This window comes from Macrotis lagotis, chromosome 6, assembly GCF_037893015.1.
Source record: "Macrotis lagotis isolate mMagLag1 chromosome 6, bilby.v1.9.chrom.fasta, whole genome shotgun sequence".
In the NCBI taxonomy this organism is placed as follows: Eukaryota; Metazoa; Chordata; class Mammalia; order Peramelemorphia; family Peramelidae; genus Macrotis; species Macrotis lagotis.
In genome coordinates, this window is record NC_133663.1 from 233,314,605 (window position 1) to 233,341,341 (window position 26,737).

A 26,737-nucleotide genomic window follows, 5' to 3' on the forward strand; every position below is an offset into this window, starting at 1 on the left:
ATGTGAATGGGATGAATTCTCCCTTAAAACATAAGCGATTAGCAGAGTAGACTAAAAACCAGAATCCTACAATATGCTGCTTACAAAAAACTCATTTGAAGCAGAGAGATACACATAGAGTAAAGGTAAAAGGTTAGAGCAAAATATATTTTGCTTCAGCTGAAGTGAAAAAAGCAGGGGTAGCAATCCTTATCTCAGACAAAGCAGCTGCAAAAATAGATAGCATTGAAAGAGATAAGGAAGGAAACTTTATCCTCCTAAAAGGTACCATAGACAATAAAGTTATTTCAATACTGAATATATATGCACCCAATAGGATAGCATCCAAATTCTTAGAGAAGGAGCTAAAAGAACTACAGGAAGACATAGACAGAAAAACTCTACTAGTGAGAGGCCACAATCTCCTGATCTCAGATCTAGATAAATCAAATCATAAAATAAGCAAGAAAGAAGTTAAGGAGGTAAATAGATTTTTTGAAAAACTAGATATGGTAGACCTATGGAGGAAATTGAATGGGTATAGAAAGGAATATACCTTTTTATCTGCAGTGCACGGAACTTGTACAAAAATGGACCATGTACTAGGACATAAAAATCTAACGATCAACTGCAAAAAGGCAGAAATAGTGAATACATCTTTCTCAGATCACAATGCAATAAAAGTCATATTCAATACTGGGCCAAGGAGATATAGACCCAGAACCAATTGGAAACTGAATAACCTCATTTTAAAGAATGAGTGGACCAAAAAACGAATTATAGAAAGAATTAACCATTTTATCCTAGATAGTGACAATAATGAAACAACATACCAAAACCTATGGGAATCACTCAAAGCTACTCTCAGGGGATATATTATAGCTTTAAATGCTTACATAAATAAATTAGAGAAAGAGGAACTCAATGAACTAAACATGCAACTAAAAAAATTAGAGAAAGAACAAATTAAAAGTCCCCAATTAAATACCAAATTAGAAATTCTAAAAATTAAAGGAGAAATTAATAAAATAAAAAAAATTATGGAATAAATAAAACCAAATGTTCGTATTATGAAAAAAACCAACAAATTGATAAACTTCTGGTCAATTTATTTAAAAAAGAAAGAAGAAAACTAAATTGCTAGTATCATAAAGGAAAAAGGTGAACTCACCACCAATGAGGAGGAAAATAAAGTAATAATTCAAAATTATTTTGTCCAACCCTATGCCAATAAATTTGATAATCTAAGTGAAATGGATGAATATTTACAAAAATATAAGTTGCCCAGGTTAAATGAAGAGGACATTAAATACCTAAACAACCTTTCTCAGAAAAAGAAATTCAACAAGCCATCATTGAACTTCCTAAGAAAAAAATCTCCAGGGCCTGATGGATTCACAAGTGAATTCTGCCAAACATTTAAGGAACAATTGATTCCAATTCTATATAAACTCTTTGGAAAAATAGGGAAAGATGGAACTCTGCCTAATGCTTTCTATAAAATCAATATGGTGCTGATACCAAAACCAGGGAGAGTTAAAACAGAGAAAGCATATTATAGACCTAACTCCCTAATTAATATACATGCAAAAATCTTAAATAAAATCTTAGCAAAATGATTAGAACAAGTTATCACTGGGATAATACATTATGATCAAGTAGGATTTATCCCAAGAATACAGGGTTGGTTCAATATTAGGAAAAATGTTAGTATACTCAATTATATCAACAACAAACCTTTCAGAAATTATATGATCATATCAATAGATGCTGAAAAGGCTTTGGACAAAATACAGCATCCATTCCTACTAAAAACACTAGAGAATGTAGGAATAAATGGACTGTTCCTTAGAATAATTAGCAGTATCTATTTGAAACCATCAACAAGCATTATATTCAATGGGGAGAGGCTAGAGGCATTCCCAATAAGATCAGTGGTGAAACAAGGGTGCCCATTATCACCACTACTATTCAATATTGAATTAGGAAATGTTAGCTTCAGCAATTAGGGAATAAAAAAAAATTGAAAGAATTAGAATTGGGAAGGAAGAGACAAAACTCTCACTCTTTGCAGATGACATGTTGGTCTACCTAGAGAATCCCAAGAAACCATCCAAAAAACTACTGGATTGAATGAAGTGCAAGGACTATTCCCTTTAATTTAGAAAAATAGATACCTTATTGTCTGATCTTGTTACCTCTTAGACCTCTCTTCTCTTCTTTAAGGATATGATTTCTCTCTCATCACACCCAATTTGGATCAAGGTACAACATGGAAACAAAGTAAAGACTGACAGAGTGCTTTCCCTTGGTCGGGGGGGAGCAAGATTGGGGGGAAAATTGTAAAACTCAAATAATATCTTTAATAAAAATAAATTTAAAAAAAAAACAAAAAACTACTGGAAAAATTAGCAATTTTAACAAAAGTTGCAGGTTATAAAATAAACCCTCATGAATCCTCAACTTTTCTATATATGGCTAGCAAGATAAAGCAGGAAGACCTAGAAATAGAAATCCCATTCAAAGTAACCTCAGACAATATAAAATACCTGGGAGTCTATTTGCCAAGACAGACTCAGAAACTTTTTGAAAATAATTATAAAACACTTCTCACACAAATAAAAACAGATTTAAATAACTGGGCAAATATCAACTACTCATGGATAGGTAGAGCTAATATAATAAAAATGACAATTCTACCAAAACTAAAACTACCTGTTTAGTGCCCTACCAATCAAACTTCCAAAAAATTACTTTAATGAGTTAGAAAAATTGTAAGTAAATTCATATGAAGAAATAAAAAGTCAAGAATTTCCAGGAATTTAATGCAAAAAGTACAAAAGAAGGGGGCTTATCCTCACCTTATCTAAAATTATATTATAAAGCATCAGTCATCAAAACTGTTTGGTATTGGCTAAGAAATAGAGTGGTGGACCAGTGGAATAGACTAGGTGCAAAAGCAAAAGACGATTATAGTAATCTGCTGTTTGATAAACCCAAAGAGTCCAGCTATTGGGATAAAAACTCTCTCTTTGATAAAAAAAAAAAACTACTGGGAAAATTGGAAGTTAGTATAGAAAAAACTTAGATTAGACCAACTCCTAATACCCTTTACCAAGATAAGATCCAAATGGTTACAGGATTTAGACATAAAAAACAATAATATAAGTAAATTAGAAGATCAAGGACTAGTTTACCTGTCAGATCTATGGAAACGGGAGCAGTTTATAACTAAGGAAGAGATGGAGAACATCACCAAAACAAACTAGATTATTTCTATTACATTAAATTAAAAAGCCTTTTGCACAGATAAAACCACTAACCAAAATCAAAAGAAATGTAGTAAATTGGGAAACAATCTTTACAACTAATGATTCTGACAAAGGACTCATTTCTAAAATATACAGAGAACTGAGTTATATTTTTTAAAAAGTTGTTATATAACAGAAATTCAGAATTGGCAATACAGTTTAAAGTGTTCATAAATTAGATTAAAAGTTTATAAATGGCATATAAAATATTTACTTTGATGTATATATATATATATATATATCTTTGTATATATACACACACACACACGCACACACTACACACACAGCTAAAATCACTAATTTTTTATCCTTACAAAAAAAACACTCCTAGATTAAAAGTGGCTCTATCTAATCTAATAAAGCCAATATTAAACTGGCAATCATAAGTTCTCCTTCCCTTTGCCATCACTAAAATATCTTTACACTGAATTCTCAGCAGATACTCAGATCCCCTTGCTAAAGTGGAATCTGTACTAGAATTAATATTTTTTAACCAAAACATGCCTGAAACCAAAATGGTTGGGTTTGAAAATAGTTTGAAGTTCAAAATATTAAGCAAAACTTTGCCATTTTAAGCATGTAATACCGATAAATTCTAAAAATTTTTTGCAAATGTGACTTCCTGGATATTGGAATGGACAGTTAGACTTAAACAACTTACTATATACTCCTACTATACTTCCTCTGAAATGACACCTCAACCTGAATCAAAGAGACTAGACTTAGGCAAGGACTGGGATAGATTTGGAGTTAATTTGTTTATAGTTTGCTCATATATTTACTTTTGAGATGTAATCTGGAATTATTTTTGTGAAATGTGTTACTATTATGATTATGAGTAACAAATTTCTCATATCAAATAAAGGTTCTTAATATCATTTGTCTATTTTCTTTAGTCTATTAGAGGCAAGCCAAGAGACCTAACTCATCAAATTTTATATGTCCCAGTTGAAAAAAGTTTTTATTTAGTTCTTCTATCTAAATAGGTATATAGATTAAGTGACTACATGTTAGGGTAAGTGGTGATGAGAAGATGATAATGAAAAGAGGTGATAAGAAGATAATAATGAAAAGATGGTTGGCAAGTTTGATAAAGCTATACATTTTAGAATATGATTTTGGTCACATTTCCACAAAACAGAAGTTATTTTATTAACTTCTAGCTTTAAGTGATTCTGTTATACAAGTTAGCCATTTGTTTAACCCTATAAATTAAATCCAATATTGACAAACATTTATCTTCATATTTTCTTAACAAATATATGCAATTCTAATATTGTCTACAATATATTTACACATTTTGAAGTCTAACATATACATAAACTCACTGGTACCTCCAATTATGTTAGTGGTCTCAACTTGCCTATGCCACAAACTAGTGTTTTTTATTCTGTAGAGAACCTATGCAGATTGAAAAGGAGAAAAGCAAGCCCAGCAGCAATACCAAAAAGTAAACCAGGGACTAACTCTTTACTTCCTTTTGCTTTTTGTGTCAGTTGTCTGGAAAAGACTAGATGCGGTCATAAGGTTTTCTATATATTGTCCAAGAACTTGGTTTTCTGATTTCAGTTTCAGATTCTCTTCCTTGACTGCATCTACTCGTGCAGAAAGATCTTCAAGTGTGTGCTGCAGTTCCAACACCTGATTTGTAAGTCGTGTTTTCTCTTCCAATTCCACCTGATTCTCAGCCTCAACAGCATCCATGACAGCATTCATCCTCTGAGAATGTACACCTTTTCTTGAATATAGGATCTTTGATGAATATTCTGCCGCCGGAGGTGCTAGGGGGAGGTATCAGATGGAGCTGAGGTCCGGAGCTGAGGTCCGGAGCCTGAGCCCGAAGCCCAACCACCAGCGCCACTGGGCCCTATGTTTTTTTTTTTAAAAAAGCCATTCCCCAATTGACAAATGGTCAAAGGATATGCAAAGGCAATTTATGGATGAGGAAATCAAAGCAATCCATAGCCATATGAAAAATTGCTCTAAATCATTAATTATTAGAGAAACACAAATCAAAGCTTCTCTGAGGTACCACCTCACACCTCTCAGACTGGCCAATATGACCAGAAAGGATAATGATCATTGGTGGAAGGGTTGTGGGAAATCTGGGACACTATTACGCTGTTGGTGGTGCTGTGAATTCATTCAACCTTTCTGGAGAGAAATTTGGAACTACGCCCAAAGGGCAACAAAAATGAGCATACCCTTTAATCCAGCAATACCACTACTGGGTCTATACCCTGAAGAGATGACAAAAAAAGGGTAAAAACACCAATTGTACAAAAATATTTATAGAAGCCCTGTTTGTGGTGGCAAAGAATTGGAAATCAAGTTATTGTCCTTCAATTGGGGAATGGCTTAGTAAACTGGTATATGTATGTCATGGAACACTATTGTTCTATTAGAAACCAGGAGGGATGGGAATTCAGGGAAGCCTGGAGGGATTTGCATGAACTGATGCTGAGTGAGATGAGCAGAACCAGAAAAACACTGTACACCCTAACAGAAACATGGGGGTGATGTTCAACCTTGATGGACTTGCTCATTCCATAAATGCAACAACCAGTAACAATTTTGGGCTGTCTGCAATTGAGAATACAATCTGTATCCAGATAAAGAGCCTTGGAGTTTGAACAAATTTCAAGGACTATTCCCTTTAATTTAGAAAAAAACAGATATCTTATTGTCTGATCTTTTTATCTCATACTTTTTGTTTCTTCCTTATTTCTTTCCCATCATGCTCAATTTGGATCATTGTACAACATGAAAATGGAATAAAGACTGACAGATTGCTTTCCATGGTGGGAGGGAGGGTATTGGGAGAAAAATTGTAAAACTCAAAACACAAATAAAATCTTTAAAAAATAAATTAATAAATAAATAAAATTATTTAATTTCCAATTAGTTTTTGATTTATCTTCCCATGATATTTTATTACATGTAATTTTTACTCCATCATGGTCTGAGAAGTATGCATTTATTTTCTCTATTTTATTATAAGGTTTTTATGGCCTAGTATATGGTCAATTTTGATCTAGATTCCATGTACTGCCGAGAAAAAGTACCTTCTTTTCTATCCCCATTAAATTTTCCCCAGAGGTCTATCATATCTAAGTTTCTAAGATTACATTCACTTTCTTAACTTCCTTCTTATTTATTTTGTGTTTAGATTTATCTAAATCTGAGAGAAGGCTGAGTCCCCCATTATTAAAATTTTGCTATCTATGTTTCCTTGTAATTCACTCAGCTTTTCCTCTAGGAATTTGGATGCTATACCACTAGGTGAACACATGTTTAATAATGACATAGTGTCATTACCTATGGTACCTTTTAAGAAGACATAGTTTCCTTCCTTATCCCTTTTAATGAGATCTATTTTTGCTTTTGCTTTATCTGAGATCAGAATCACTACTCCTGATTTTCTTTTCAGCTGAAGCATAATATATTTTGATCCATCCTTTTACCTTTACCCTGAGTGTATCTCTCTGCTTCACATGTATTTCTTGTTAACACCATATTGTAGGATTCTGGTTCTTAATCCATTCTGCTATACACTTCCATTTTATAGGACAATTCATCCCATTCAAATTGACAGTTATGATTGCTAATTCTGTATTTGCCTCTAAGCTATCTTTCCCCATTTATGTTTTTCTCTTTCCTTTCCTCTTATTCCTCCTCACCAAACGTTTACTCCCTTTTCCCTTAAACTTTTCTTTTAAAATTTAACTTTCAGGTTATTTTCACTTATACCTTCACTTTCCCTTTTCTCAGTCCCTTCTTTCCTTATATTTCTCTTCCCCTCCTTCCCTGTGTAGTAGTATAGATTTTTTAAACCAGGTAGGAATGTAACTTATTCCCTCTCCAGGACAAATCTATTCAATAGAATTTACTCAGTGTTCTCACTCTCCCGTGTTTCCCTCTAAAATTATGAATCTTTGTGCCTTTTCACCTGGTGTTATTTATCTCTCAAGTACTATTAATCAGGTATCATCAATCACAGCTTGATTAATTGATTGCTTGATAAACTCAAAAAGTTATCAAAGTACCATCACATATTGATTGATTGTTGGATAAGCTGCATTGTCTCAAAGTCACTTAGTACCATCTCCTCTTCTGTCCCATTAGAAGTAAACTATTTATGAGTCTTGAATTACATCAAATTATAATCATTTTTACCTCATCCCTTTTTAAGTACCCTTTAAGGACATTCAACCCTCATGAGCCAAAGAATCATCCAAAACCAAATCAATATATGAACTATTTGTACTCCTCCCCTCAGCATATTTTCTCCCATACTTGCCCCCCTCTCCCTACCCAGGGTACTTAAACCTTTGTTAAGTAAAGTATGGATAAGTATAGGAATGCCAAAAGGCTCTAAGTACTGGGTTGCTCTTAATATCTCCCTTAAAAATTTTACAACTGATTGTAAGTTATGGGAGACACTTACTTAGGACCACCCAGTTTCTGATGCCCTCATCAGAGAAAGTGTTAAGCTTTGTGATTGCAACAGAATTTGAGTAGGTCAAAGGAAACTGAGACACTTAAATTTAGAGTAAACACCCCTTCTTCTCATCAGGGATTTTTGTCTCAAACATAATGATATCATCTTGAACCTCTTCAATGGAGAGACAAGATCCAACCATACCCATATCTTTAAGTCCAATCTCTTCAACTATATTCAACCCTTTAATTATCCTAAGAGAAGCACAATTATCAAGGGTTATAAGTGTTATATCTTCCCTTTTAGGGTTGTATACAATTTGATGGTCTTCACTAACATTTTTGTTTTGTTTTGCTTTGTCTTTCCCCTTTTCATTTACCTTTTTATGGATCTCTTGATTTGTGTATTTGGCAATTGGATTCTCTATTCAGTTCTGGTCATTTTGTCAGGAAATTTTGGGACCTCTTTATAATTGAACATCCATCTTTCCCCTGAGAGTATATGCTGAATTTTGCAGAGCAGTAAATTCTTGGTTGTAATCCCAGGTCCTTTGCCCTCCAATATATGGTATTCCAGTTCCTCTAGTCCTCTAATGTTTAGGCTGATAGGTCCTGTGTGAGTCTGATTGTGGGGTTTTTTTGGCATTTAAATTGCTTCCCTTTTGCTACTTGCAGAATTTTCTCCTTTATTTGAGAGTTCTGGAATTTGGTTATAACAGCCCTTGGAGTTTTTGTTCTGAAGTCTCTTCTATTCTTTCAATGTCTATGTTGTCTTCTTTTGGACAGTTTTCCCTGATAATTTCCTTAATGATATTTTCCAGGTTATTTTTTAGATCTAGGCTTTCTGGTAGCCTGATGAGTCATATATTATCTCTTCTGGATCTATAGATCATTTGCTTTTCCTAAAAAAGTACTTGATATTTTTCTTCAATTTTTTTCATACTTCTTATTTTGTTTGATGAAATCTTGTAGTCACATAGATCCATTGGTTTCTATTTGTTCAATTCTAATTTTTAGGGTTTTATTTCAATTAGCTTATTTGTTTGCTTTTCCAGTTGGGTATTTTTACTTTTAATGGAGTTGATTTCTCTGGTCAGTTTTTTATAATTTTCCATTTTTCTTCTTCCTCTCTTCTTTGGTTTTTAAATTCTTTTTTTAAGCTCTTCTATGAACTTTTCAATTTGAGTCCAATTTATGGATGCTTTTGAGATTTATCCTGTGACAATTTTTCACTGATTTCTTCAGGCATGACATTGTTATTATCTTTATCTGCAAAGTAGTTTTCTATAGAGAGTGCTCTTTTAGCGTTTTTGTTCATCTTTGTTATTTTAGCTCTGCTGTTGGGGTTTGTGAGTATAGATCCAAGGATTTTATGCTGGAGTGGGATTCTGATTCCTGGCTTGTTGTTGGTTGAGATGTTGCTATGCTGTCTAAGCCTTGCCTTTGCAGACATTTATTTCCTCCTTTATGCTCAGGTTCTGCCTATGCAGTGGTTTGTTCCCAAACCTTTTGTTTTTTGCTCTGGTATTTCCAGGATTCAGAATTTCTTTGGGGTTTGGCACCCTCCCTCCTAGCTTGCTACCTAGTTGCCTTGTCCCATGCTATTGTCAAGCTGAGGGGACCTGGACTGCACAGTGGCTTACTGCTTCATGCTGGCTTTCCCCCTCTCCAGCCTCACTTGGCTTTACTTCCCCTTTTCCCCCAAAGAGACATGCTTTCACTGAAGAATCTCCACGATGTCTACTACTGAAAACTTCTTTAGATCTTCTCTTTTTCTTGATGGGATCTGTAGCTTTAATGTCAGTGCAGAGACTTCATTTATCTTTGATAGGGAAAAGCTCCAGGACCATGCCACCATCTTGGTTCTGCCTCCCCCCACCTCACTTTCTCTTCCACAGTCACCTGGCTCCAGTGGTCAGATATGAATCAAGACAACTGGAGATGACCCTGGATGCCAGGCAATCAGAGTTAAATGATTTGCCCAACATTACACAGCTAACTAAGTGTCAAGTACAGAGCAGCACAGTGAATAGAGCACTGTTCTTGGAGTCAGGAGGACAGGAGTTCAAATCCAGCTGACTGGATTTGAATCAAATCCAAATGACTGCCTCATATCCAGGGTCATCTCCAGTAATTGATTCATATCTGGCCACTGAACTCAGATGGCTCTGAAGGAGAAAGTGGGGCTAGTGACTTAGCACAGCATCCCCTCACTCAAATTCAATTCATGTTCTTGTCATGGCATCCCCCCGCCCCGGTATCATGGTTTTCTTCAAAAATGAAGGACAAGCATTAAGTGTCAAGTGTCTGAGGCTGAATTTGAACTCCAGCCTCCTGACTCCAAAGCTAGTGATTTATCCCCTGAGTCACCTAGCTGCTCTGTATCCACTGCACCACCTAGTTTCCCATTCAGGATGATACAATATTAGGAAAATTAGAAATATAATAGTCTATATTAATCATAAACAATAAAATTATATGATTATATTGATTCAGAAAAGGCTTTTGATTTTAAAATTACTTATGTATGTTTAAAACTTTTTAAAAGATAAATAAATGCAAATCTTCTTAATACAGCCATAGTTATCTAAAATCAAGAATCTCTGTGCTAGAAGTATTCCCAATAAGCCCAGTGATGCAAAAAGAGCATCTATTATTATACCATTACTTAGTAGAGCTCTAGGTATGCTACCTCTAGCAGCTAAGAAAAAGAAATTAGGGAAATAAACATGAGCAAGAAGAAACAAAATATCACCTTTGACAGATGTTATAATGGTTTATTTAAATAATCTCTAAGGTTGAATTAAAGTTAATTGAAATAATAACTTTAACAAAGTAGCAGGATATAAAATAAACTATACCAATCATCAGACATTTAGGAGGATGAAATGCAGAAATTATGTCCAAAATAACTGAAGAATATATAAAATATTTGGGATTCCATCTGCCAAAGACACACACACACACACACACACACACACACAGAAGAACTACATGAATAAAACTATAAAACATTCTTAAAGAGAAAAAAATAATTTGAAACATTATTTTTATGGTTAGAGCATACTAACCAACAAAAATCACAATATTCACTCTAATCTACAAATACAGTATCAATCAATAAATCAAAAGTCTACTTTATAGAACTAAAAAATAATTAAACAGCCTTATACACACACACACATACACACATATGTATGCATATATATGCATATGAACAAGAGGTAAAAAAATCTCCAAGGAAATAAAGGAGGGGTTGCAATATTAGATTTCAAATGATACCACAAAACAGCAATTCATTTCTCTTATTTAAAAAAATTAAAAAGTTTCTCAATAGAACAGATTAGGTACAGATTGAGAAATAAATATATGTATTGCAACATAATGTTTAATAAACCCAAAGACCATAACAAGTTGGGTAAGGACTTTTTATTTGACAAAAACTGCAAGGAAAGCAGCCTGGAAGTAATCATCTCACACCTATAACCCAGTAAGTTCCAAATTTATATGTAACTTAGATATAACATAAACAAATTAGAGAATCATGGAATGAGATGCCTTTCACAACTGAGAATGATGGCAGAAAAAATGACTAAATAAGGAATAAAGAGAATCTATAAGAGATAAAAATTTAAAAGGTTTTGTACAAACAAAATCAATGCTTTTAAAAAACATGAAACAGCTGGGGAAATCTTTACACTGTAAAGCTTCTCTGTTAAAAATCTGATATCAAAGCTATAGGTATATAATTCAAATATATTAAAAGAAGATTAAGTGACCAAAAGATTTGAAAAGGCAGTTATTGAAAGAAGAAAGTCAAGTTGTCAACAACTGTATAAAACATATTCCAAATCATTAATGAGAGTTAAAATATCTCTTACAGTCAGCAGACTGGCAAATAGAATATTTTTTAAAAGGAAAATGATAATTTAGTAGAAGAAATCTGGAAAAATACAGTTACAGTGATGCAATATTGAATTGGTCTAGCCATAAAAGCAATTTGGAACTATATCCAAAATATCTTTCAGTGAGATAAAAGATACCTAAGAATAGAAGTCTAGAGAAAAAAAAGAAAAGAGCATCAATGAGACAACAGAAGGAAGATCAGAGAGATATATACAGAAAAAGCAGGACAGATTTGGGACTAACACGCGATAGTCATTTTTTAAAATTTAAGCTAAACATAATACACACATGGTTTCATATGAAATTCTTTTTTCTTTGTATACAGAAATGTTCATATTTATTATCGTTAAATTCATAATAACATATAATTAAAATCATAATGGGGAGGAAATGAGACTGTTCTCTTCCTTTTCAAGAGCTTATAATATAGTGGGTAGTAAAAATGTGTGTGGTGTGTATATCTATCTATCTATCTGTATATGTACATATATATCTTAAAATTTAGAGTGTATTAATCATAAGAGAAGTGCAAAATATGGTATCAAATATAGGAGAGATACCTTCCAGGAAGAACTTCACAGAAGAGATTTTTAATTAGAGCTATGATTACATGCAGAAATGTTGGCAGAATCTTAAAATAATGTATCCTGCCCCCAATTTTAAAAGATAGTTTGGTTTATTCATGGGTGGTTTGTGGATTTTATCAATAGCTGATGGTTGCTGTTTTTTCTTCAAAAGCATACAGACCTGAGGTATGGTACAAACCACAATTTAACAAAACAAAAACCTGTGGGACAAGTCTCATCCCAAATATCCCAAACCATCCCAAATGGTCCAAATCATATTACTACAAATGATAGTACACAGAATCCTGATTTTCCACATGATTCCTCCTGATCATGGTGGAAGCAAGAAACAGGAAAAAAGAAAGAAGGAAACTTGGCAACACTGATACTGATTATACCATCACAGAATGGTGAATCAGCAAGAGAACTCAGTGAGCATCTAATCCAAATGTTTCCTGAAAAGAAATCCCTTTAAAATGTCTACACACACTATTGGTGAAGTTGTGAACTCATCTAGACATTCTGGAGAAGAATTTGGAACCACATCCAAAGGACTATAAAACTGTACATACCCCTGCTAGATTTATATCCCAAAGACATCCAGAAAAGAAAGGGAGATGACCTATTTGTGCAAAAATATTTATGGTGGTTTTTTTGAAGTGGTTAAGAATTGGAAATGGGGGGTGTGCCCATCAATTGAGGAATAGATAAATAAGCTACAGTATATAATTGTAATAGAATAAAATGGCAAGCCAGATGATTTCAGAAAAACCTGGAAAGACTTGTATCAACTAATCCATAGAGAAATGGATAGAACCAGGAGAATGTTGTACATAGTAATAGAAATACTGTTTGATGAAGAATTGTGAATAACTTAGCTATTCTCAGCAATACAGCAATACAATGATCCAAGACGATCTCAAAGGACTGATAAAACATATTATCTAATTTCATGGAAAGAGTTGATATTTCTTGAATACAAAGTAAAGCATGCTATTTTTCACTTTTCATTTTATTCTTTTATTCAAATTTTCTGGTACAAAATAACTAATTTGGAAAATTTTGCATTACAGAATTGTACATGTATAATATATCTGATTATTTAACGTCACAGGGAAGGATGAGAGGAGGAAGGAAGTGGTATAATTTGGAACTTAAAACTTCAAATAAAAAATGTTAAAACAATTTTAAATATCTTCAAGAAGAAGTTATTGGGTTTTGGTCTTGAAGACCTCCATCAAAAAAGAAACTCACAAGGAAACCCACTACTAGTTCTAATAGTTAGAAAGTTTATCCTTTCACCAAGCATAAATTTCTATAATTTCTATTCTTTTCCTGCTAGTCTCCTAGAATCAAGTAGAAAAGTTTGTTCTCTCTTCCATGTGACATATGTTTAATATTTGAAGATAAGTATTATTATCTCCAGTCAAACTTTTTTTCTTCAGGCTAAACAATGCTAGCTCCTTCAACAGTTTCTGATTTGGCATGATTTCAAGTGACTTAAAATCTTGATTTCTCTAAAAGGGACCATTTCCAGCTTATTAATAAATTTCTTAAGTGACTTAAAGACTTGGATATCATACTTATATATGTAGTCTGATGAAGGAACATTATCATGGAACTAACTTACCTGTACACTATGGCTCTTAATGGAACAGCTAGGTGGTGCAGTGAAATACAGTACAATGCTTAGAGTCAGGAAACTCATTTCTCTGAAGCTCAAATCTGGTTTCAGATATTTACTAGCTATATTACCATGGACAGATCACTTAACCCTGCCATGTATGTAAAAGGATCTGGAGAAGGAATGGCAAACCACTTCAGTATCCTTACCAAGAAAACCCTAAACAGGGTCACAGAGTTGGACATGACTGAAACAACTAAACAAAAATTAGTCAGTAGAATCTAAAAGAGTATTAGTGTTTTGATTTTTTGTGAGACTTTTTTAAAAAAAAACTATGAGCTGTTAACTCATAATGAACTTACCTTACTTGAAATTCCCCAAGGAAGCAAAGTGAAAGAATGATGTCCAGAGAAGTAGGAGCTAAAAACCAAGTTGGAATTGAACATATAAGCCATGGACACTCCCTCCAAGGGAGGTTCTGAGGAGTGACTTAAAAAAGAAGCCCCCAAGGATGGAGGTGGAAGAGTACAGAGAGTCAACATTTGAGCTGCTTCTTTTACAAATTATAATCTAGACCAATGAATGAAGAACCCAGAAATATTTCCAACATTTCTTTTGTAATTCAACTGGGATAACTCTGAGGCAGATGCCTAATCTTGAACAATCAATAAGCATTTAGTTCTACACATGCGAAATATAAAGAAAATACAAAGTAAATAATAATAATAAATAATAATAATAATCACTAATATTCCTATAATTGTACTTTTAAAAACTCTTAAATTAAAAGACATTAAATGATTAGACAAAGAATTCAAAGAGATTTTCTCCACTTGAAGTATTAGTATAGAATATCAGTAGCTGGACAAGAATATGCCCCATGGAATCCCTTTCCCACAAAACATAAGACTTAGTACTTTGGTATAATACAGGACAGTCCCTTGGTCCATCACCCCCAAAATGATGGAAATCAAAAGGAGGCTATATCAAAGAGAAGAGGTCACTACATCAGAAGTGATTCCATTCAATGAATCTTAAAATGGAGTGATCTCGTTGTCTCTTCCCTCCTGCCTCTGAAATATGAGTGGCAGGCAACTCTCTCCTGGTTAAAAAGATGGGGAAATTAAGAAGTGGCAACTCTTCCACCCCACTAGGAATGGTGAACTACTTTCACAAGCCTGCTGGCATATATGCCAATCAATTTAAGTTTAACATTGGATACAAAATCCTAGTTATTTTTTCTGCTTTGTTTTGTAATAACTGAACAGTAGTCCCAAAATAATAATATTTTATCCTTTATTTTCTTTTTTACTATTTTTTAAAGAAAGATTTTATTTATTTTGAGTTTTAAAATTTTTCCCCCATTCTTGCTTCCCTTCCCCCCACCCCCCACAGAAGGCATTCTGTTAGTCTTTACATTGGTTCCATTGATCTCAGTTGAATATGATGACAGAGAAATCATATCCTTAAGGAAGAAGAATAGAGTATGGGATAGTAAAATTACATAATAATATAACGGGTTTTTTCCTAATTTGACAGTCTTTGGTCTTTGTTCAAAGTCCATAATTCTTTCTCTGGATACAGATGGTATTCTCCATTGCAGATAGCCCAAAATTGTCCCTGGTTGTTGCACTGAAGGGATGAGCAAGTCCATCAAGGTTGATCATCACACCCATGTTGCTGTTAGGCTGTACAATGTTTTTCTGATTCTGCTCATCTCATTCAGAATCAATTCATGCAAATCCTTCCAGGCTTCCCTGAATTCCCATCCCACCTGATTTCTAATAGAACAAGAGTGTTCCATAACAAACTTATCCTGCATTTTCAAAGAAGACCATGACATCAGGGAGCTAATATCATGTCAAGCAAATGAATTGAATTTGAGTGAGAGAGTGCTGTGCTAAGTCACCAGTCTCGATTTCTCTTCCAGAGCCATCTGCGTCCAGTGGCCAGATATGAATCAGGACGACTGGAGATGGTGAGGCAATCAAGATTAAATGACTTGCCCAAGGTCACACAGCTAGAGAGTACCAAGTATCTGAGTCTGGATTATCTCCAGTCTTGGAGGCAACTCTGTGTTCAAGAGGTTACAAGTGCTTTGGTGAAATGTCATTGCTGACTAAATTTTGGAAAGAGCCCCAGACTTCTGAGATGAGTACCAAGAAGAGGATGGATCCCAATCCCTCCCTAGGCTGATAGAAAATATGAATCTAGAGTTTTCTGTCTTTTATTTCTTTCTTTTATTTAGACAGTGGAGAGCTAATTGCTTTGACTTGGATATTTAAAATATCAATTTCTTGAGAATATAACAGATGTTATAAATTATAACTGGTACATTTTTAAATCTCTTATTTGGTAAACATTTATTTTATGTGAAGAGAATAAATATCTATCCCATATCTGATTTACATTGTACAAAGAGTACTTTTTTAGACATTAGTAAAACTTAAGCTTTAAATGATTCTCCCAGGGTCCAGGGTTTGATGGGAAAAGAGTTAAGAGAGTGTGGGAAGAAACCTAATCAAGGAACTACAGTCAGTGCATGTATAGGTCAAAGCGGAGGGTGCCTCAGTGGAAAGGGAGAATAAACACTTCAGCATCCCTGCAATCAGCTATGGGTTAATATTGTTACCACAGAATCATAAATTTATGATCTTGTCTCCTCCTGGAAGGGTTTGGAGATCATCTAGACCAACTCACTCATATTTTTAAACTGAGAAGAATAATTCCCAGTGAGCTTAAATGTCTTACCCAAAGTCACATATGTAATAAGTAGCATGCATATCCAAGATTCAGATTCAGTTTACAGAATCATGGATTTTTAAAGCAGGAATGGACTTTAGAAGTCATCTAATACAATTCTTTATTGTTATATATTATCACAAAGGGATGCTATGATTATAAACCAGGTTGCTTGTTTCCCCTCAGAATTATGATGGTAACTGGTCATCTGTCATCCACCATTGACTCTTCTCCTTGAGTTACCTTATATCACATTCTAGTAATATATAATTTAGATATAGTTTAATAAACAGAATTTAGATCAACTATATCTGCTTTTTCCCCCATAGTACCCCTAATAGCCACTTTTCCCTCTAGTAGTCAGTTCCATTACCAATGATTATAAATGCTTATTAACTGACTCCCTTCTTCCCTTTACAGATGCAAATCAAATGCATTTATACTCAGGGCATTATTTTAGTAAATAATTAAATTGTACTTAACTAAAAAGGTAATAAAATGTCAAAATATTACCCATATGTAACATAGACTTTATTTAAAAAAAAACCCTGGAGCTGAATACCGATAATTAATTCATAGTTCATTCACTGTTAATGTTGTTATTAAGAGAGCACTGTGAATACTTTCAGTGATTCCTATAATCATGGATTATAAATTACTGTGATTCAGTGACCCTAAGATCCCTAACTTCTCTAATTAACTTGATTTCCTCCTCCCATATAATCTGAATAGTCCCAGTTTTCCTGACCCAGCTTCCTGACTTGGGTTCCAATCTCTCAATCACTGCCACTTAGACTTGGCAATTGCCTAATTGCCATGTGAGTAGTCATTCCCAGATGAAGACAAAGAAGGCTGCATCCTAAGAAGTAAACTGTATCCTTACTGGATACCCTTATTCTGTTTAAACAAATAAACCCCCCTGGCTCAATGACTATTGAGTGCCTCCTTTCATCTAAAATTGAACCTGCACTAAGGAGAGTATTGATTTCTAAAACCTTACCTATAATCCAAGTTCATGAACACAAAGGATAACAGGATGACAGAAGCAGGATCTCATGATCTCTGAGAAAGTTTCAATTACTGGTTAGATGACAGGAATTTTCTCACCCCCATGATGACCACTGCTGCAAATACTCACTTGTTTCTACTGCTGCTAAAATAGGAAGTGTATATGCTGAAGATTTTAGGACAAGACTGGAGAGAGAGCTGCCCTAAGGCTGCTTCAGCTCGCCTTACTTTTATCATGAAGCTACCTTTATCACAGTTCCCATCAGTCTCTAAATTTAGAGACCATTTTGGCAGCATCATCAGCTTTTTTTGTCCCTCAGCATCACTGTCCAGTTGAGAAGTATAGTCATACAACCTCTATATCCTGCATCCTCCTATAAAGAATATGCAATACCTACAAAGGGAGTCACTGAGATATCTGTAAACATATATTCTAAACATACATAAATTAACAAATAGCATGATTGCATATAACTATCCCAGCTCACAGGACAGAGTGTGTATTCATATCAAAACTGTAGGTAACAAGCATGAGCATAAGCAACAACACAAAGCATAGCATATTGTAAATATATATAATGTATATGTACACACATATACATAGATAATATAAAAGGAAACATTACATACTTTTGACTAAGAACCCAAGTAGAATGTAAAATATTACAGAGTTATATGTAGAAACCAAACACACAGACCTTATACAAAATAGATGCTCTACTGATATTTTTTACAAGTAATCTCAATTAAATACTTCCCCAAGATCACACAGCTGATGTCAAGTATCTGAGACTGAAATTGAATACAGGTCCTGACTCCTGGGCTGGTGCCGTATTCACTGTGCCAACCGGCTTCTCATCCCCCATTTTTTTGATTATTTCAAATTTATCTTGCTTGAAATATAGTTTACCTGTTGTCTCCCCCATTAAACTGTGAACTCCTTGAGAGCAAGAGTTGTCTTTTACTCTTCTTTGTATCTCCAGAGATTAAGGTTAGATTAGAAATGAAGCAAAGAATGGCCTCTTTTACTTGGTCAAAAAAAAAAATCAACCCAGGATGGCAAGGGTTTCTGCCCAAAATAGAAACAATTACTATTTGCATCAGTTCTGAGAATTTGGCTCTTGAGGAGAAAGTGAGGCTGGTAACTTTGCACAGCCCTCCCTCACTTAAATGCAATTCAATTATATTTCATGGTATCACCTCCCTGATGTCATGGTCCTCTTTGAAAATGAAGGACAAACAGCATTGACAGCAGTTAGCATTAGTGGGTATGTAATAAATGGTTATTGACCTGAAGCAATAATATAACCATAGCCAAGAAGTATAACATGCATGAAAATAATATTGCATGGGCAACAAATATTTCATAAACCACACATAATATTGTGTATTATGGTTATGTAAAAAACAACATTACCTGCACTCCATCAATGAACATCATCTGGCTTTATCAGTCCCACTGTTCCAGTTGCCCTTGCTAAGAAATTGATTTGCTTAGTGTCACATAGCTATTAAGTGATAGCTCCTCTCCTTTTTCCTTTGACCAAGTCTAACACTTCTTCCATTGCCCAAATTCCAAATAGTTCAGAACATGAAACCACCTATTCAGTAGCTTCTATCTATTCTGTCTCTGACCAATCCCCTATTTTACTCTTTATTTTGAATTTAATTTGCAAAGACTGTCTTTGGAGCCTATTAAGAGTCTAAAGGAAATCCTGCTCAGTGCTTTGAATAGCACTTAGTCTATTTATTTTTGGTAAACATGAGACTAAGAAAAAATTTCCCCAGATTTTCCTGGGAGGTTTCATGAAACCATTTCTGACATAAAGTAAATTTATGGATTCCAGGCACTTCTGTAGTATCTTTGATCAAGGATTACTCCAGAAACTGCATTTCAATGCATTATGCATGTTCTGACTTTCTTTCACCTGGTCCATTTCCTTAAATTCTACATGCATACACATTCTCTCTAACCTGACATTAACTCTCTGATTAACCTTCTTCAGCTTTGCTTTTAATCAGATTCTTTGAAGCTATTTTTTAACCTCTTTTAAGTGGCAGAGATTTGTTAGTACTACTATAATAGTCTGTAAGTCATTTTTCCAGGGGCACATAAAAGGTCATAAGTGTTGGTAGTTTTTCAAAACCCCCTAGAGAATTTTTAACAGACTCCATATTCTGTATTAGCCATTACTGGGTTAATGGCATAGTGTATTAAGAATGAAAACAGATATGGCTGTAGGATATTAACATTCCCATTAACATCACAGATTAGCCTATAGGTAAGATATCACTAAATCTTGTCAGAGAAAATAAATTATTAATTATCAAGTCATCATAGTTCTGGAATGTCATCTTGAAATAAACTTTTAGCAAGATCATCATAAAAGCAGATTATGCAGAAAAAGTCAACAGTCAATTGACCAGATTCTCATAAAGTAAAGGAAATTTAAGTAGATATTAAAATATGTAATTTCAGAAATATCAACCAAATTGTGAATTTTATGTTGCTAGAACTATGAGTATTGCATATTCAATTTTAGAGTTAGGAATTAAGGGAGCATTGATTTCATTGGTGTGAAGGACTCCCAGGATTGAAATTCCCTCCACCAATGCAGATGAACAACTCATATGAAACATGTAGTCAAAGAGAGTTGCCCAAGATGCTGAGAACTTGGGACTTATCCATGGTCTCAGGCAGTATATGTCAAAGATAAGACTTAAAAGTGGGAAATTTTGACTATTTCTCTGTGTGGTCTCTCACAAGGGTATATGTTTATATGAAAATTCCTATGAAGAATGAAGATTTATCTTAGATATCAAACCCCATTGATATATCTAGGTTTAATGGAATGATAAGGCCTAAACTGAGATAATTCAATGGATCTATGGTCTTATGGATGCAAATATTCCCTCAAGTGTTACAGACCAGTGTGGTATCAAACTCAAATAGAAATTGGTACATTATCTATATTGTAATGCATTTTTTTATTTTATTAAATATTGCCTTATTACTTTTTTAATTTGGTTATCCTAAATTTGGCACCCCTTTTGTAGATCAATCAATCCCCCACTCTTCATCTTGTCTGATTATTTTTATAAATTTAAAAAAATATTTTTTATCCTGTCTGATTCTCATCCTTGCTGTCCAATAAATCCTCCAGGGACATACTGGATACAATGGACACAACACACTAGAGACCTAGAGTTCTTCCTCTAGATCTCTAAATAATGTGTGGGCAACACTATAAGTTATTCCTTACTCCCAGCATATGACTACTCCCTCTTTTCTGAGCAAGAATTTCTTTAATGATGTCCCTAATATTCTCATGTGCAAGTTGGTTAATATGTTGTAGTCTACTTATACCTTGTCCCTTTCCCATAGTTCTTTCCCTTGCCTTTTAGTTCTCCCAAATTTAATTCTTTATATATATACATACATATGTGTGTGTGTGTGTGTGTGTGTGTGTATCTTGGTCTAATTCATGTTGCATCACAAAAGCATGAAAAGATGAACTTTTATAGCAAAGAACAATTTGGAATTATTGAAAAAACAGTTCAATTTCCCAAATATAATTGAACCTGTGTTCCTAATCCTGTTCAATTTTGGGCCTACCTCATTGAATTGTTGTCCAAAATATGTGCACTGGTGATTGAAACAATTGATTGACTTTACAAATATTCAATTTGACAAATTTTTATTAAATACCTACATCATGCTAGTGATAAAGATGCAAAGACAGAAAACGAAACAGTTCCTGCCCTTAACATGCTACTGAAGGGAAACAATATACACATAAATAAATAGATAGACAGACAGACAGACAGATAGATAGACAGATGAAGAGATAGAACAGGATTCTTTTTAAAAACACACAGAGATAAGTTAAGGAACCATCTTTAGGCAAATGAATTTATGGCAAGGAGTGGTCAGGTGAAAGAAGCATTTAACAAGTTTGAAAATGTATAGGTAGACTACTGGGTCTATACCCTGAAGAGATGATGAAAAAGGGTAAAAACATCACTTTTACAAAAATATGCATAGCAGCCCTGTTTGTGGTGGCAAAGAATTGGAAATCAAGTAATTGTCCTTCAGTTGGGGAATGGCTTAGCAAACTGTGGTATATGTATGTCATGGAACACTATTGTTCTATTAGAAACCACGAGGGATGGGAATTCAGGGAAGCCTAGAGGGATTTGCATGAACTAGTGCTGATTGAGATGAGCAGAACCAGAAAAACACTGTACACCCTAACAGCAACATGGGGGTGATGATCAAACTTAATGGACTTGCTCATTCCATCAGTGAACAATAAGCGACAATTTTGGTCTGTCTGCAATGGAAAATACCATCTGTATCCAGATAAAGAACCGTGGAGTTTGAACAAAGTTCAAGGACTATTGCCTTTAATGTAGAAAAAACTGATATCTTATTGTCGGATCTTGTTATCAATTATATTTTATGTTTCTTCTTTAAGGATATGATTTCTCCTCATCACATTCAATTTGGATCAATGTACAACACAGAAACAATGTAAAGACTGACAAATTGCTTTCTGTAGGGGGTGGGGGGAGGGAAGTGAGATTAGGGGGAAAACTGTAAAACTCAAAATAAATAAAATCTTTAATTAAAATTTTTTTAAATATATAGGTAGAAGTTATTTTCAGCAGTGATCCAACAATGATCCAAGACAATCCCAGAGGACTAATGATGAAGCAAATTATTCATCTCCAGAGAAAAAACTGATAGTGTCTGAATACAGACTGAAGCATGATGTCTTTTCACTTTCTTTCATTCTTTTTCTTTTAGTCGAGTCTTCTTGTACCAAAAATGACAAACAGAAATGTTTTACAGGATTGCAGATGTATAACCTATATCTGATTACTTACTGTCTCAGGAAGCAGCAAGGGGAGGGGTGGAACGAAGAGTAGAATTTGAAATTCAAAATGTTAAAAATTGTTTAAACATGAAATTAGGGTAAAATTATATATATATATATATATATATATGCACACATATATATAATAAGCTGCTTTAAAAAAAGAAAGTATATAAGTAGAAATTAACACATAATCAAAAATAGAACAATGAAGGCTCTATCTCTACCAGAAACTGAGGTTAAATTGATGCTTTAAACGAAATTGGATGACCCAAGTATTTGCAAGGAAAGCATAAATATTAAAAACTATGAATTTATTTTTGTTTGTTTTTATCTTTATTTATTTTCCAATTATATGCAAAGATAATTTTCAACATTCATCCTTTTGCAGGCTTTTGATTTTCACATTTTCCCCACACCCCCTCCTACCTCTCCCCATGGCAACAAACAATCTGATACAAGTTGTACATGTAAAATCTCATTAGTCAAGCTGTGAAAGAACAACTAGAACTAAGGAGACAAAAGGAAAATCTAAAGAAATAATAAAATATAAATTTAAAGCAACAAAAGTTCAGAAAGAAAAGCATAGATTTATTTAGTTTACATTTTGTAATTTAAACAAGCTGTAATTGTATTGATTATCTCAATGAAATGATTTCTGAAAAAGATGAAATGTTATTCCTTCCCACAATAATTTTTTTAAATGTAAGATCATCACTACTGCAAATACTTGTGTTCAATCAGATATAAGATTATGGAAATTTTATTACATGTGGGTGTGGGAAAATAACCCCTCACTTGTTGGGTAAAGTCCTCAGTTTGACATAATGCAAGTACTTAAAAAATGCTTGTTGATTTTATTAATGGATATTTAAAATATTGTTGAAAAGTTGACAGTGGATTCTAGAAAGTCCTATTCTCTTAGCAGGGAAAAGAGGAAATCATCTGAGAGCTGTCACTAAAAGATAACAAGGGGAAAAAATGGAACTGATAGCTGAACAATTCTTTTTGCTCAAGACCTATCCATCATCTCAGCCATCACTGAATTGAGAAAAAGATATCCAATCAATAATTGCCCCTTTTCAAGTACCACCCATTGCTCTACCTATGTCTCTGGAATTGAACAGACCAAATCTAATCACTCATCTGAAAGACACTCTTCAAATGCTGGGGAAGAACTATCATTTCCATCCACCCTCCTAGCTAAATACACCCAATGTCCCTTATTTTAGTTATCTAGTTAGTTAAATGTATTATAACTTTGTTTCATATATATATATATATATATATATATATATATATATATATATGAAGGAAATAAATAAATAAATATTTAGTTAGTTAAATGTATGATAACTTTATTATATATTTGAGGGGAATAGCAAGTTGTACATAATGAATTTGGAATTTCATGTGCAATCTTTTTTGTAGTGTTATTGGAATGCTTGTTTTATTCCACAAATAAAAAAAGTTAAAATTAAATTTTAAAAATTATCAATGTCCTTTGATATCAAGGTATGCAGAACTGAACACAGTACTCCAGATGAGGACCTAAAAGGGCAGAGGACAGTGGGCCCATCACTTTCCTATTTCTGAAAGCTATATACCTCTTTTTTTGTTTTTTTTTCTTTTTTTTTGGTTTATTTTATTTTATTACAATAATCTTGTTATGAGAGTAAACATAAACCCCCTCCCCCCACCAAGAAAATGGGAAACCTCAAAAATAGTGAGAGAGAAAAAAATGTACTTCAGTCTGTGTTCAGATTCCAATGGCTCTGTCTCTGGGATGAGTTGCCTTCTTTATCATAAGGCCACCAAAGCAATTGCTTCAATATTTTTCTCATAGTTGCTATCACTAGCTGTATTTCCCTCCACTGTATTCCTTCCCATTCTCATTTATTCTATTCTCTCTCTCTCTCTCTCTCTCTCTCTCTCTCTCTCTCTCTCTCTCTCTCTCTCTCTCCTTTCACCCTGTCCCTGGTTCAAAATTCTGTTGTATCTGAGTACCCTCTCCCACAATCTTCCCTCTCTTCTATCACTTATTCCCCCCTTCCCTCCCACCATTCCCCTTTATCCCATCCCTTTCCTCTCATTTTTCTTAAGGGTAAGATAGATTTCTATATCCTATTAAATGTGTATGTTATTTTCTCTCTGAGCCATTTCTGATGAGAATGTATAGGCATTATTATTATGTATATTCCCCCCCTTCCCTCCCATTCATTCCCCCTTGCCTTCCCCTGTTCACTCCATTGAAAAAGTTTTTCCTTGACTCTTTTTTTAGGGTTTTTTTGCAAGGCAATGGGGTTAAGTGACTTGCCCAAGGCCACAAAGCTAGGTGATTTTTAAGTGTCTGAGGCCAGATTTGAACTCAGTTACTCCTGACTCCAGGGCTGGTGCTCTATCCACTGTGTCAACTAGCCACCCCTTTCTTGACTCTTACGTGAAATATCTTAGCCCCTTCTTTCTCACCTTTCTCTTCCTCCCAGTACTTTCCTTTATCACACATTGAATCCATCTTTTTACTATATTATACCATTATATTCAGCCCCTTCTTGTGCCTTGTCTATATATGCTCTTCCTACCTGCTCTTATAAATGAGAACATTCATATGAGTTATCAGTATCTTTGTCCCATTCAGGAATACAAACAGTTCAACATCATTAAGTTCCTCATAATTAGTGCTTCTTGTTCACCCCATCTATGGTTCACCTGAGTCCTGTACTTGGAGATCAAATTTTCTGTTCAGTTCTGGTTGTTTCAATAGGAAAGTTGGAAAGTCCCCTGTTTCATTAAAAGTCCATCTTTTCCCCTGAAAGAGGATGCTCAGTTTTGCTGGGTAGTTGATTCTCAGTTGTAAACCAAGATCTTTTGCCTTCCAGAATAACATATTCCAATCCCTACAAACCCTTAATGTAGATGATGCCAGATTCTGTGTAATCCTGACTATGGAGCCTTGGTAGTTGAATTGTTTGCTTCCAGCAGCTTTTAGTATTTTCTCTTTGACTTGGGAGTTTTGGAATTTGGCTATAATATTCCTGGAAGTTTTTCTTTTGGGATCTCTTTCAGGAGGTGACTGATGAATTCCCTCAATTTCTATTTTGCCCTCTGCTTCTAGGATCTCAGGGCAATTTTGCTGTATTATTTCTTGAAAAATGAAGTCTAGGCTCTTTTCTTGGTCATGACTTTCAAGTAGCCCAGTAATTATTTTAAATTATCTCTCCTGAATCTGCTTTTGAGGTCAGTTGTTTTTCCAATGAAATAGTTCACATTTTCTTCTAATTTTTGTGTTTTTTGAAATAGTTTTATTTCTTCCTGATTTCTTGAAAAGTTATCAGCTTCCTTTAGTTCCATTCTGCATTTGAAGGAGTTATTTGCTTCAAGGAGCTTTTATTCTCTCCTTTTGCAGGTGACCAATTCTGCTTTTTAAGGCATTCTTCTCATTTGTCTTTTGTGTTGCTTTTTTCCATTTGGCCTAAACTGGTTTTTAACATTATTTTCTTCAGTTTTTTATATTTCTTTCACTAAGTTACTGATTTGGTTTTCATGATTTATCTGCATCATTCTCATTTTCCTCTACCTCCCTTAATTGCTTTTCAAAGTCTTTTTTAAGCTCATTCATAGCCTAAGCCAATTTTCTATTTCTCTTGGGGGTTTTGGATACAGAAGCTTCAATTCTGTCATCTTCTGAATCTTCCATAAGACCAAAGTAATTTTCTATGGTCAAATTCTTCTTTTTCTTTTGTTTGCTCATTTCCTCAATCTATGACTGATTTACCACACTTCTAAGACTTTGGGGAGATTTGGGGACAACCCACAGGGACCTTCATTCCTCCAAGGTCTTATGAGAGGTTCTGATTGCTCCCTTGCCTGTGCCTTGATATGTGGATGACCATAGTGCTCCCCTTTGCCCTAGAACTTTGAGGAAAGGCCCTGCTCAGCTATGGTAGTATGGAAGCTCAAACTGCAACCTGTATCTGAGTGTGGGAAAACAGCAAGAGTCCTGCCCCAGGGAGAGCTGAGAGATCTCTGCAGTCTCGCCTGACCCTGTTACTGTCTGTGGGCTGAGAGCTCTGGAAGTTCTGGGTGACTCTGCCAACTCCCTCTCACCACAGGGCTGCTCTAAGGCCAGTACTCACTCCTTACTCACTCTTGTGCAGCAGAGTTCTCTCACCACTCCTTCAAGCTGTTCCCAGTAATCCCTGGGCTGAGACTGTGGCTTTTTCCAACCCTGGGTCCTGGTGAAACAGACCGTTCAGGTGGATCTTCTAAGTTGTCTTGGAC

General features: G+C 34.4%; 1 protein-coding gene across 1 annotated transcript; it reads right to left on the bottom strand.

Annotated features, from left to right (window-relative positions):
* Positions 1-4,760: 4,760 nt before the first annotated feature.
* LOC141492068 (short coiled-coil protein) lies at positions 4,761-5,062 on the bottom strand. The gene has a single exon (XM_074192708.1). It carries the CDS (start codon positions 5,004-5,006, stop codon positions 4,761-4,763), a length of 246 nt encoding a protein of 81 aa, XP_074048809.1. The 5' UTR covers positions 5,007-5,062.
* Positions 5,063-26,737: the final 21,675 nt, after the last annotated feature.